The sequence below is a fragment of the Lissotriton vulgaris genome, unplaced genomic scaffold (assembly GCF_964263255.1).
Source record: "Lissotriton vulgaris unplaced genomic scaffold, aLisVul1.2 SCAFFOLD_254, whole genome shotgun sequence".
NCBI lineage: Eukaryota > Metazoa > Chordata > Amphibia > Caudata > Salamandridae > Lissotriton > Lissotriton vulgaris.
The window spans coordinates 2,062,238-2,077,122 of NW_028243099.1; the positions used below are offsets into that span (position 1 = coordinate 2,062,238).

Sequence of the window (14,885 nt, forward strand, 5' to 3'; positions counted from 1 at the left end):
AATACAATTTTAGACAAATTAATAAGTATATTTGAATTTCGTGCAAGTGCAGTGTAATTATACCCAAACTGCTCAGGTGGCATAAAAGTCTAATCCCCTATATAGGTTGAAGCGAAGCTATTGCCACCCATACGTTGGACCCGAACCCTAGCACGTGGGGCAAAATGATGCACTCTGTGGGCAGTGTCTTGTTGTTGAAATGGCAATCGAACCCACTTTTAACTTATCAAATAATAAATCTGCCATAAGATAAAAGTAATTGTGCCTTTTAGCAGTAAAGCCTAATTGCATAATGTACAGATTTAAAACGAGTAAAATTTTTGGACTTGCGTATTTATGAGGGAAACATAGGCTGGAATTAACATATTCAGAAATCAAGCGGCACCAAATAATGAATAAGACTGTGGTTTCAAACACCTACTTTCTTTTAACCGTGGCTTAACATCAATTTTTTATTGATGAAAATAAAAATGTTTAAAAATAAACATTTATTATATAGGAAATGTTTCTAACTTGCTGTCTCCCAAGAACCATTTTAAGTTTGTTGGCTTGCTCCTATTTCTAGGCAGGCATCCCAGAGTAAATGTCTTGTTGCACCTTTTCCAGCCGTGGGATGGTGTAGTTTCTGTCCTGTAACTCCAGTTCTGTAGTAGGGGTATCTCTGTTATAGTCATAATCTAGTGAATAGTCCCGCCCATGTGCGTGGACCCCGGCAATCAAAAATATTCTCTTAAGTTGTCAAAATAATGCAGAAACTGCAAAGACATTTAAGAGAGAATTTAAAGAAAATAATGCAGGCTATATCCACAGGCTACACTGTCCAGTACTTCAACTAGAAATTCCACCAAAAAACACCACACACAAAACAGCCTGCAGTTTCTACCATAGAGAAACTTGCCTCCCCCAGTCAAAGACTCTGGAATGATAGAGAGAAAGGTAGGGACAGACAAGCCCCATAGGCTGCCATTATGTGGCTTAAATAGGATACTGTGCCTTTAAGAGAACTTTCCAGACCTTCTCCCAGTATCCCAGAATGCATAACAGGTCCCTCTACTTTCAGTTCTTTTTGAAGGCGAAGCACGCCAGACCTGTCGCATTCTTTACATGATGAAATATCTCCACCGGGGAGGAGGGCGGGCGCTTATGACTATAACAGAGATACCCCTACTACAGAACTGGAGTTACAGGACATAAACTACTCCTTCTGTAGTAGGGGATCTCTGTGTATAGTCATAATCTAGTGAATAGAATGGCAAGCCCATCCCCACACCAAAGCGGCGGTGGAGAATAAACACATAACGCCACTACAGTGCGAACAAATTCCGCAGCGAAGCCTGCCCAACCTGAGCGTCTGCCCTGGCGTCAGTGTCCAGGCAGTAATGCTTAGCAAAGGTATGAACCGACTTCCAAGTGGCTGCCTTGCAGATTTCAGCAATCGGCACGTTACGGAGCAGAGCCGTCGTGGCAGCTTTGCCCCTGGTGGAATGAGCCTTAGGCTTACCTCCTAAGGTCTTATTAGCCTTCTGGTAACATAATTGTATGCAGGACACAATCCACCTAGAGATGGACTGCTTAGAGGTCGCAAGACCCGTCCTGACCGATCCATAATTGATGAACAACTGGTCAGACCTACGAATATCTTTGGTTTTATCCAGATAAAATTTCAACACCCTCCTAACATCCAGGGAATGGAGAGACCTCTCCGCTGGGGATGAAGGGTTCTGAAAAAACGTAGGCAAAGTTATAGTCTGGTTGACATGAAAATCAGAAATAACCTTGGGAAGAAATTTAGGGTGAGTACGCATAACAACCTTAGCAGCATGAAATACAGTATAAGGTTCATTACAACACAACGCCTGAATTTCACTCACCCTGCGGGCCCATGTAATGGCCACGAGGAACGCCGCCTTCCAGGACAGGTGCTGCAACGAAGCCTTATGAATAGGTTCAAAAGGCTCCTTCATCAATCTGGACAGCACCACATTCAATTCCCATGAAGGCGAGGGAAGCCTGACAAGAGGGAATACTTTCTTCAAACCTTCCAGAAAATCTTTGATCACAGGGATCTGGAAAAAGGAAGTCTGTGAAGGGCATTTCCTGTAGGCAGTCAATGCAGCAAGATGAACCTTAATGGAATGAACATTAAGGCCAGACTGCGCCAAATGTAAAAGGTAAGGAAGGATGACATCTTCCTTACAGGTCGTAGGATCATGGTTCTTAGACTGGCACCAGATACAAAACCTCTTCCACTTGTAAGCATATGAAGTCCGAGTGGAAGGTCTCTTAGATTCCTTCAGTAGCCATGCCGCCAAACTCAAAGACGAGAGGTTGGGGTGTAACATCCGTCCCTCGAACTTCGTGAGAAGGTCCGGCCTGCACGGCAACCGAATGTGAGGAAGGAGAGACTGGTGAAGCAGGTCCGTGAACCACCACTGCCTGGGCCACTCCGGGGCAATGAGTATCATCCGAGCCCTGGACCGGGCCAGCTTGATGAGCACTGCCGGAATAAGAGGAATGGGAGGAAAGGCGTAAAGAAAGCTGTTCGTCCAGTTGATCCATAACGCATTCCCCAGCGTCCCTTGCTGGAAGTACCTGGAGGCGAAGCTTCTGCACTTGCTGTTTTCGGCGGTGGCGAACAAGTCTACGTCTGGAGTTCCCCACCTTGCGAAGACTTCTCCTAGTACTTCGTCGTTTATGACCCATTCGTGGTTTTCCTGAACCAGTCTGCTCAGTGCGTCTGCCTGAACATTCTGCACACCTGGTAGATGGGTGGCCGTTATCGTCAGTCCTCTGGCTAGGAGCCAGTGCCAGATCGTCTGCGCCTCCTGTGACAGAATGCGTGATCTCGAGCCCCCCTGCTTGTTGAGGTAATACATCGTGGTGGTATTGTCCGTCTGCACAAGCAGAGAGTTGGTCTGGAAGGACGGAAGAAAGGCCTTCAGTGCCAAGTGAACAGCCCTGAGTTCCAGGAAATTGATGTGATATGTGGCCTCCATCGGCGACCACGTTCCTTGAATCTGTAGAGTCCCGGAGTGCGCTCCCCATCCCAGGAGAGAAGCATCCGTCACGACAGTTTGCATGGGAATGTCCTTGTGAAAGGGAACCCCTCTGAGGAGATTCTCCACCGAACACCACCACTTCAGAGACTGAAGAGCATGCAGCGACAGTCGAATCTTGTCGTCCCAAGATCCTTTCCTCTGATCCCACTGGTCCTCCAAGCACTCCTGCAGCGGTCTCATGTGCAGCCGTGCGTGTGGCGTCAGGAAGATACAAGAGGCCATCGATCCCAGTAGAGAAGACACCGTCCTCACTGTTGTAGATGGAGTTGTCATAAGAGCCTGAGCCTTCCAAAGGAGAGATAATCGTCGCTCTTCCGAAGGAGACACGCTTGCTGACAGCGTATTGATGGAGGCTCCCAAGTACTATATGCATTGGACCGGAGTCGGGACACAGACTTGGCCATGTTGATGTGCAGCCCCAGCTTGTTCAAGAGAACGCACGTCTTCTGGAAGTGTGCTCGCGCTTCCGAGAAGGAGGATGCCTTGATCAACCAATCGTCCAGGTACGGGTAGACGAACACCTTGTTCTTCCTCAGGTGTGCCGCTACCACCGCCATGCACTTCGAGAATGTTCTCGGCGCAGACTTCAGTCCGAATGGGAGTACTGTGTATTGATAGTGATTGGTGCCGACTTGGAACCGCAGGAACTTCCTGTGTTTGTGTGCAATGGGCACATGGAAGTAAGCATCCTGTAGGTCTATAGCGCATAGCCAGTCTCCCTGTTGCAACTGAGGGTAAATCTGATGCAACGACAGCATGCAAAACTTTTCCCTGCGAATCCACTTGTTTGCCTGCCGCAAGTCCAGAATGGGCCTGAACTCGTTCTTGTCCTTCTTGCGAACCAGAAAGAACCTGGAGTACAGACCTCTTCCTCTCTGAGACAGAGGTACGTCTTCTATCGCCCTTTTCCTCAACAGGATATCCGCTTCCGCCTGAAGCTCGCGCAGCTGGAACTGCGAGCTGACTGGGGGAATTGCTGGAGGAGGGCTGGTGAACCGAAGACTGTATCCATTGCAAACAATATTTAGCACCCACTTGTCCTGAGTAATTTTTCTCCACTCTGCCAGAAAAAAATGTATGCTTCCCCCTACCGGAGTGGGTAACAGATCCGGGGGAAGTAGGTTCCTAGGGCCTAGACCCAGCCTAGCCCTTGGGCGCCGGGGCCGACTGCTGGCCTCCCCTGCCCTTCTGGCGCTTCTGGAACGGTTTACGGAACTGGTGTTGCTGTTGCGATTGTCCCGAAGCCTGGCCTCGTCCTCGGCCTTGCCCGCCGAACCGCCGTTGGAAGGGGCGGTACGACTTCTTGGTCTCTTTAGGCTTCTCCAGGCCCACAGCTGTTAGCGTCTCGGCCTCCGCCTTCATGCGGGCCATCTCATCATCCGCATGCTTCCCGAAGAGGGTCTCACCGGAGAAAGGTAGGTTGGCCACCCTCTGCTGTGCATCCGGTTTCAGGGACGTAAGCTGGAGCCATGCGTGGCGTCGTTGGTTGACTCCGTGGCAAAATCCGTGAGCAGCCAACAGAGAAGAGTCCGCCGCAGCGCTGATAATCTGGTTCGCCACCAGCATCCCCTCATTCAGCACTTCCATGAAGTCCTCACGCTTCTCCCGAGGTAAATGCTCAGCAAACCGCTCGAGGGAGTCCCAGAGGGCGCGGTCGTATCTGCCCAACAGCGCCGTGGCACTTGCAGCTTTCATGGAGGTAGCGGAAGTTCCACAGACTTTCCTCCCCGCCGAATCCATCCACCTGGACTCCTTATCTGGGGGAACCGTGGAGGAAGGAGTGGTGGCATGTTGCTTGCGGGCCGCCGTCACAATGACAGATTCAGGAGGGGGTTCCGTCCTCAGAAAAGCCGGGTCCGAATCGGGAGCCCGGTACTTCTTCAGCAACCTCGATGGAGCCGCCCTCGTCACCGCAGGGGTGAGAAACAGGGCCATAGCCGGTTCCTCCAGGCCCGGCACCAGAGGTAGGAGAGGACGAGACAGGTGTTTTTGATGCAATGTCTCAAAAATCACTGAAGTTTTCGGAGTAGGCACCGTCAGGGATATGCCCAACTTCGCAGCGCCCGGTAACAGGACGTCATGGAACGCCACCAGGTCATCAATCGGGGACACCCTCGTGTCCGGTGACCCCGACAGGGTAGGAGAATAGTCCCGGGTCCCCGAGGACCTCATGTGCGAGCGAGATTCGCGCCTCTTATGGCGGCGTCTCGACCTCGTGGACGATCTGTGTCACGATCTCTCCCTCCTCCCAGAGCGAGAGCGAGACCTGCCAGTCCGTGGCCGCTCCGCCGGCTTTCGTGGCGGGGTCTTCCTTGGCTCCTCACGGGGCTTCGGTTTTGGGGTCCCCTTAGGAGGAACAGGCAAAGACGGCAGGGAAGTGGACCTCGGCGGAGGAACCTTCGGCTGCGGGGTGGGCCCATGCGGAGGGACCGGAGGTGGTGGTGGGTCACCTGAAGGAAGTGGAGGCTTGGGTGGAGGATCCTCCTTAGGAACAGGAGGAGGAGTCGGAGTCCGAGGCCGAGAAGGCGTATACACCTCTGAGTACAACGAGCCCGGTGACCCTTTAGGCGAAGGGGGCGGAGAGCCAGCCCCATCAGCAAGTGATCGCTTCCTCTTGCGTCCTCCCCTAGAAGCAGCGTGACTTCTGGGACTAGAATCCCTCTTGCGCGGTTTCGGAGAGGCCGAACGACTCCTAGACGCCGACCGCTTTCTGCGAGACGCAGAGCGTCGCTTTTCTGGCGTCGAATGACGCTGCCGTGACTCCGGCATCGATCGCCGCCTCCGCGACGTCGACCTTCCTTTCCTCGACGTCGAACGCCGCTCTCTCGACGTCGACCTCTTCCTCTGCGACGTCGTACGCCGCCTCCGCGACGTCGAGCGCTCCGTCTTCGACGACGAACGTCGCCGGCGTCTAGATGTTCTCGACGTCGAGAAGCCCCTCGACGTCGACCGGTGGTTCGACGGCGATCGACGGTGTCGCCTCGACGGCGAGCGTCGATGCCGCCTCGACGGCGAGCGTCGATGCCTGTCGCTGCGCCTTCGGCGTCGATAGGAAGACCTTGACGTCGACGACGATGATGACGTCGACGGCGGCTTCGACGGCGACTTCTCCAAGATCTTCGACGTCGAGCCGTCACGGCGTCTCGACCCGGAGCCCCGGGGAGAAGGGGAGCACATCGCCGTCATCCCTCTCGACGTCGTCGTCGATGCAATCGACGTCGACGGAGACCGGGACCGTTTGCCGGACTTCCTGCCCCTGGGGAGCCCCCCAGAGGCCTCAGCAGAGGTAGAGGGAACCTTCCCAGCCTGCCCAGACCCACCTGCAGCCTGCAGACGCCTCTCCTCAAGGCCAGAAAGCCTGATCTTCAGTCTGTCCCTCAGAGTCCGAGCAGTGAACTGCTTGCAGATGACACAATCCTCAGGGACATGATCTTCAGGGAGGCAGACGATGCAGACATCATGGGGATCACTCTTGGCCTTCTTCCTCCCACATGCTGGGCACTTATCAAAAAGGCCAGGCATTTTAGAGCCCTAAAACGCCTGAAACAGCACAAAAGAGAGAAAGAGAACACCAAGCAAGTAAACTGAAACACTTTTAGAACACAAAAGTGCCAAAATATCCAATAAACCCTTGAAACAAGGGAGAGCTCAATGCCAGGGTCCTGTAAGCAGGAGCCGGAAAAAAGAACTGAAAGTAGAGGGACCTGCTATGCATTCTGGGATACTGGGAGAAGTTCTGGAAAGTTCTCCTAAAGGCACAGTATCCTATTTAAGCCACATAATGGCAGCCTATGGGGCTTGTCTGTCCCTACCTTCCTCTCTATCATTCCAGAGTCTTTGACTGGGGGAGGCAAGTTTCTCTATGGTAGAAACTGCAGGCTGTTTTGTGTGTGGTGTTTTTTGGTGGAATTTCTAGTTGAAGTACTGGACAGTGTAGCCTGTGGATATAGGCTGCATTATTTGTCTTTAAATTCTCTCTTAAGTGTCTTTGCAGTTTCTGCATTATTTTGACAATTTAAGAGATTATTTTTGAATGCCCGGGTCCACGCACATGGGCGGGACTATTCACTAGATTATGACTATACACAGAGATCCCCTACTACAGAAGACAATTGTCAGAAAAGGGGAACACAGCCAGCCTACCGAAAGAAACATCACACTTCTAGAGATAGTAAGTGCATGCCTTAAGTACAAAAACACTCTCCTTAGCTTTATTCCACAACTAAGTATCCCTTCATTCAAGCCTGCCTGGTGGAATCAGGAGGCAGGCTTTTTGGTGACCTTAACGGCCAATAGCCTCCAAAAATGTCTGAATGCGTTTACAGAATATATGCTGTCCCTGGACCTAAAGGTAAATTTTACCAAATCATACATTATGGTATGTGGCCCCAACCAAACAAAAACAAGGAAATTTATAGTAAAGGAAAAAGTAATTGAAAAAGTGTCAAATTTGACCTACCTGGGGAACGTTTTTAATAATAAATTAAACTGGGTTAAATCTCATTGTGGCTAGGATTCAACAAACCAGCAGAACAATAGAGGTTTTTTTTCGTTTTGCTTTTTGCTTGTATGCTTGGTCATAAGCCGATAACTGAAATTATAACTTTATACAAACTAAAATGCTTATCTGTAGCCTCCTTTGGTGCAGGAAGGAGTATGGGGTTACCATAAAAGTTCCCAGATTCAGATTCTAGAGAACACATTTTTAAAGAGATTACTGATGATCCCCTGGAGCTCTACTACACTTTTTTATCACTCTGAGGTAGGTTTGGATTTCGTGAAAGATAGGATAAACATTGCCCCACTGATTTTATGGGGCAAAATCTGGACTTCAGAGGACCTATTATTTTCAAGGAGTATCCTTAGAAACTGGATGAGCCTTGATAACGCGATGTCACTCCCCTGGCTCCGTTATGTCAAGGACACTTTCTATAAAATAGGCCTGGAAAATTATTATGATAACCCTGAAGGTATCCATTCAAACATGAAACAGGTTAGTAAAATCGCATTCTGAACTGAATTAGGTATTTCCAATCAAGACAATGGAATCTCAGATTATGAGCCTCGGAGCCAATTGCAATTGTACTTGTCTTTTGCCATGCATGTTCATTCGCCTTTCCTTATGACTAGACTTCGTCTTTGCACACTGCACTTTCTTGTGTTTTTTTCCAAACAGGCGGGTTGGTGTGAGAGCCTAACCCCATGTCCTTGTAATAATCTAGCCCATCAGAGTACAATGCACTTTATGCTGTTTTGCGCACTTTATTCTGTTTTGCACACTTCATAAAGATCCAAGGGCACCTTTTATCATCCAGTTTTAAAGGAAATTCGTCCCTGCTCTTATCTGCGGTCGCTATCTACTGTTGTTATATGTAGTGCTGTGCTAAACTTCCTTAGAATTGCTTTTTAATAAGGAAATGCTACGAGTCCTAAAATGAACTCAAGTTTTTATGTATTTTTGTTATTTTTTATATTTTGTATAAATGTGTTGCAGAATGGTATGAGCCTCTTCCCATTGAAACTAAATTGTCTCAAGTATTTTTTATCTTATTGTTTAATGAATGTATGTAAACTTTTACGATACAACTGAATCGAATAAAGTTATTTGAACTGAACTGAACTGATTGGTTGTGTATATGTACTGCCATCAAAGGGGGTAAGAGGGAACAGGGAATGGTGACAGGACACGTGGAATTCCTCTTGGTCCTAACAATATCGGCCTGACACCAAAGTCAGAGGACAAGGCTGGGATGCTAGGACAAGAGTGGACAGAGCTTAAGCTTGAACGGTAATTAGAGGGTGTTTGCTAACAATGACAGGTTAACTAAACTTCAGGAGAATCTTTTAGCTGGGAATTAGACAGAATATTTACCTGAAGAAAGAACTACTTCCACAGATATCCTTTCAACCTAAAACACAAGTATATGACAGAGCTCCACTCTTTTGTCCAGTTAACAGTAGTTGAAAACTTAGTGGTTCTGTCGCAGCACACCTGAATGTTGAGTTTAAATATTAAATTTTTCCCTTCCAGGAGATTTAAAATAGTGCCTAACAGTAGTACCAGAAAAAGGTTTATACATTCACCTAAATTATCTTCTCCAATGTGTGGGAGCCCACCGGTAACAAAAGCATATTCAGACAGCAAAGTTAGATGCGATGCAAACAGGGCGACAACTTACCCCATCCATTCCAAAACAATGGTAACAGTGCAGTGAGTTTTAACTACCACATGGCCATTGATAAATGTCCAACAAAAACACTTTGGGGACTCTAAATCAAATCAAATCAAAACATTTATATAGCGCGCTACTCACCCAGAGGGTTTCAAGGCGCTTGGGGAGGGGGGGTCGGCTACTTCTCGAACAGCCAGGTCTTGAGCTGCTTCCTGAAGGCGAGGTGGTCTTGGGTCAGGCGGAGGTGGATCGGGAGGGAGTTCCAAGTCTTGGCGGCAAGGTAGGAGAAGGACCTTCCCCCTGCTGTGGCTCTTCGGATGCGGGGGACGGCGGCGAGGGCGTGGCTGGTCGATCGAAGCTGGCGGGTAGGAGTGTGGAAGTTGAGGCGGCTGTTGAGGTATCTTGGGCCTTGGTTGTGTAGGGCTTTGTGTGCGTGGGTGAGGAGACGGAAGGTGATTCTCTTGTTGACCGGGAGCCAGTGCAGGTCTCTCAGGTGTCCGGAGATGAGGCTGTGTCGGGGGATGTCGAGGATGAGTCTTGCTGAGGCGTTCTGGATCCGCTGAAGTCTCTTCTGGAGCTTGGCGGTGGTACCGGCGTAGAGGGCGTTGCCGTAGTCCAGTCGGCTGGTGATGAGGGCCTGGGTGACCGTCTTCCTGGTCTCGGTGGGGATCCACCGGAAGATCTTATGTAGCATGCGCAGGATATTGAAGCAGGACGAGGAGACGGCGTTGACTTGTCTGGTCATGGAGAGGGAGGAGTCCAGGATGAAGCCCAGGTTGCCTGCGTGGTCTGTCGGTTTGGGTGCGCTGCCCAGGGCGGGGGGCCACCAGGAGTCATCCCAGGTGGAGGGCGAGGAGCCCAGGATGAGAACTTCCGTCTTGTCTGAGTTCAGTTTCAGGCGGCTGGTCATCATCCACTCGGCTACATCTGTCATCCCTTCGTGTAGGTTGGCTCTGGCGGTGGCTGGGTCGTTGGTGAGGGAGAGGATCAGCTGAGTGTCGTCGGCGTAGGAGATGATGTTGAGGTTGTGTTGGCGTGCGATGGCTGCGAGGGGGCTCATGTAGACGTTGAAGAGGGTGGGGCTGAGCGATGATCCCTGTGGTACGCCGCAGATGACTTCGGTGGCTTCTGATCTGAACGGTGGAAGGCGGACTCTCTGAGTCCTTCCGGCGAGGAAGGAGATGATCCATTCCAGTGCCTTCTCCTGGATTCCGACGTTGCTGAGGCGCTGCACTAAGGTGCGGTGGCAGACAGTGTCGAAAGCCGCGGAGAGGTCCAGGAGGATGAGGCGCGCTGTTTCTCCGTTGTCGAGCAGGGCTCGGATGTCATCGGTGGCTGCGATGAAAGCGGTCTCGGTGCTGTGGTTGGCCCGGAAGCCAGACTGCGAGAGGTCGAGGGATCCATTCGTCTCGAGGAAGGCGGCCAGCTGCTTGTTGACGGTCTTCTCGATGACTTTGGCCGGAAACGGGAGGAGCGAGATGGGGCGGTAGTTTTTGAGTTCGGTGGGGTCCGCTGATGGTTTCTTCAGTAGAGCGCTGAGTTTGGCATGCTTCCAGCTCTCCGGGAAGGTGGCGGTGTCGAAGGAGGTGTTGATGATGTCCCGCAGGTGGGGAGCGTTGACAGCGTCGGCCTTGTTGAAGACGTGGTGAGGGCAGGGGTCGGTTGGAGATCCGAAGTAGATGGAGTTCATCGTACGGATGGTGTCTTCGGTGGTGATCGGGGTCCAGGCGCGGATGGAGGTGGTGGGGGACGTTGGTGCGGTCGTGGGGAGCGTAGGTTGCGTGCTGAAGCTGTTGTGTATGTCTGCGATCTTGTTGTGGAAGTAGGAGGCGAGGGAGTTGCAGACTCTAAAGAAACACTTGCATTAGTGTCTGTATTTGTATGCTTCATTACTCACAGACAGTTGATCAGCCATATTAGTCTGCAACATGTATGCCCTAAGAGGTGAAGACACAAGAATAAACCCATAACAGATGAACAGCCTGGACTTTCAGAGTTCATCACTGCAGTAGGTTGAGATATGCGTTGAGTGCCTTCATGGAGGATGTTGTATTGAAAAAATGGAGGGACAAGCAGCAACTTCATTGAATGTCGTGTTTTATATAACTATTACAGGAAAGTAGTTTTAGAACTTACTATCCTTTAGTTACCTAAAGCTGCCTTGTAGCAGCCTCTTCTGATTGGTTAGCCATTGGCAGACTGAGGCAAGCTGCTTCCTGAGTAGGTGTAAAGAGGCATGGGGCTGCAACAATACAGCCATTTGGTGGGAGGAGATTGGCTTCCAGGGAAGCCAGAGAGAGAAAGGGAGGAAGGGGACTTAGTAGATAAGCTGGACTTCAAAGGCAGGAGCCTCTGTAGAAAACAGATGTCACAGGACCCAGACAACCCCCCACTTCCTTGATCTCTAGTCCAATGCTAGATTAGGAGTGAGGCTGGAAGGGGAGTGTATGCAGACACCAAGGAGAGACTCTCCCCATTTTGATTTTTGGGAGGCTAGTGCATTATGGGTTAAAAATATGCCATACTGCACAGGACGTGGTCATAACAAGGGGAATCAGCTTTATTGAGTGCCAACCCCTCCTGCAAGCCCACAATGGAGGATAAATATGGCAGAGCTGCAAAAGCTCTTGAAAACACTGCCTGGAACCCTAGGAAGAAGGAGGACTACTGCCTTGTTGGGCCCTTATACTGCACCCTAGAAGACCTGCACTTTGAAAGACTACAGCTGCTGCACTCACAAGGCTCCAGACACATTGGACTCTGCCAGACTTAAAGAAAAAGGAGTGGTCTACCTGACCAGCAACAAGTACAACGGAGCTGGAAGACGTCACCTGCAAAGCCATAGAGAGAAACACCCCTGCTGAACAATTGAAACTGGAGTTTTCTGCACTGAACATGTGCATTGTGGAAAATTGAGTCCTAGCCCCCAAGAGGCAATCCAGAGTCTCTGAACCTAAACCCTTGGATGGTGCTGTTGGTCCCTTATTTTTCCCAAAGGAACCAACAAGAAGTAAGATCTCAAAGTTTGGAAACTTTCTGCAAAGTTTTGCAGATAAGCTCCAGGAGGAGACGGGCTCGAAGTCAAGAGTCAAGCTGCTGTCGTCGACTCGCAAATAGAATTGACTGAGATGGTGTGCCCCACTGAAATTTCCGGAGTTCCCTGCCATTGACGGCAAGAACATATACTTCCAGAGGCTTACCGAGGCACTGCACTGCAGCAGACTGCCGTTGTCAAATAGATCTTCGGATCTGTGGAACCCAAGGACTCGGCAAGAGAAAAGCTCCAAGAAAAAGACCAAGTAGAAGGTAAACTTTTGACCGGGACCTAGCCATCACCCTATCCAACCTGCCACAGAGGTCAGACTAAAACATTGACTTTGTCCCAGTCCAGCGCAACCAAATCGATGTAAGTGGCGCTTAAAACTTTTTGGCACTGAAATACACAATGTTTGATTTAATCTTTAGAGAATTCATATCTCCTGGTCCCTACATTGGAGTTTTATGGTTTTGATGTTGTTTTGAAGATACAAATATTCTCTAGTTTTATAAATTGGTGTTTGATTTTTATTGTGTTATGTCTAACTTATTTACTGTTATGGTGGTCTTAAATGCTTTATACATTCCTGTCTCCTTAGTTAAGCCTGACTGCTCATTTGCTTAGCTACCAAGGGTTGAGCAAGGATTAATTTACTGAGACTTGACTACAACTAGTAGTGACTGTGGTATTATTACGGTCTGTGGGGAAATGCCCCACCTACTAACAACCCGCTTTCCTACAGTTGTTGATAAAAATATAAAAATAGATGCACAGAGGCCTCAACAGGAGTTCTATGAGAAAGAGGTGAAGCCATGGTGCACTTATGGCAGGCTGTTTACAGAGTCATTTCAAATGAGGAAGGTCCTAGTGATTAATATGCAAATAGGATATAGGCTCAAGTGGAGGACAATTTATAACAATATTGGCCCATATTCTAAATGTTCTCATCCTTGCTTGCTCATCTGCTCCTGTCTCCGCTAAGAGAAATGCAGCCACCAGGTCAGGCCACTGGCAGGCACTTAGGAAGCATATATTCATCTGATACGTCACATCCGAGATTAGTTTATGAGATTTTCATGCATGTCTCTTGTGTATAGGACAAATTTGACTTTTGTAAAAACTCAAAAAGCATTAAGTTCGGATCAAAGGCTTTGAGATATCTAAGAATAGCACAACTCACGTTTCCATGTGGACATTTACAGAGCAGGGTTTATTGTAGTGATCAGATCAAAACAGAAAAACATGAAACATAATCAGCTGTGTCCAATAACAAGACCCTTACCTTTGGAGGGGGTTCATGACACATAGCTGGTTCCACAATTTTGGGAGGCCGGTGACGATTGTTCCTCTCCTGTTCTTTCAAAATGTCCTTCTCCGTCTGATAAATATCACTACACAAAAGGAACAAAAGTGCTTAGATAGAACTAATTACAAACCTGCATATTCCATATATTTGGGAACATTTACGTTCTGCTTGTTTGGTTTAAGATACCACTTAAGCAGTAAGTATTGCTGAGGATACATTATTTGCCATTTGTGGTGCTTTAATATGAAAAGTGGAAGTTATTGCACAGTAATCTGCACATACAATTCACTACCTTGCTTTCAAAATGGGAATGGAAGGAACAAGTAGTCTTACACAGTATTTGATAATTTTGCAGCCCAGTCACAAGTGTACCCACCTACTTCACCCCTTGCCATACAACTGAGATTTCACTCACCAGACACCCACAGGCTTTCTTTCAAATCTGCCCATTATCCTCCATCTGTACCAAAGTTATGCAGACAAGTAGCACCAATGGTAAGTCATCCAAGTAAGTGAGCGTAATTGTTGCAAGATTAGTCACAAAGCTCTGTGCCCTCCATACCTCACTGAAGAGTATCAAGCACTCCAGAATAGTTCAATTGGTTTAAAGCTATTACAGAAGTGTTCTCTTCTCAGTGGTTGACTAAACTAACCCTGGCCTCGGAAGCTTACATTGAGTGCACAGTGTTTACAAAAACATTAAGCATTCAAAAAGTGGCTGCTATGCTTCTAATAAGGGTGTCCAACTTTGTACCATGATGACTGAATCAATACCAGATTCTACAGATAAACACCAACCATGTAAACTATTACCATTTATATTAATTGTATGGAAATGTATCCAGTTCAGATTTTCTGAAAATGTACTATCGATTAGCCCACAAATACGAAGAGTATGTTTTGGACCAGGTGTGGGAGCTGTTTGAATGAAACTTTCTGGAGGTATTGCCTGACTACAACAAAGGAGGTGAATCAGTTGAGGACTGTCTGCCGATGGGGAAAAAGAATGTTGAATAGGACTTTAAGATTAATAGGGTCAAAGGCTGGCTAGAGTTAACCATACCGGGTGTTGGCCTTTTCGATGATCTTCAGATTACGAACATCAAAGATGGTCCGCATGTAGCAGATGGACTTGCAGATGTGGAGGGTGTGGTCTGTGTGTACGTTTTGAAGGCCCGAAACCTTTTCACACCTGCTATTTGCAAACTTCAAAATTAAATACTGTGATATTGTGTATACCATAGTGCTTGGAGTTCTAGTTGACTTTCTTTGCTCAAATAGGCAACTGAGTGTCAGTGAGAACCTCAAGA

General features: G+C 48.5%; 1 protein-coding gene across 4 annotated transcripts in view; it reads right to left on the reverse strand.

Annotated features, from left to right (window-relative positions):
• Positions 1 to 14,885, reverse strand: part of PTK2B (protein tyrosine kinase 2 beta) — a 97,946-nt gene that overhangs the window by 33,972 nt on the left and 49,089 nt on the right. For all 4 annotated transcript variants that reach the window (XM_086948501.1, XM_086948500.1, XM_086948499.1 and 1 more), the window contains exon 7: positions 13,552 to 13,660. In XM_086948501.1, coding sequence (XP_086804627.1) covers positions 13,552 to 13,660 — 109 coding nt within the window. The remainder of the gene's footprint in view (positions 1 to 13,551; positions 13,661 to 14,885) is intronic.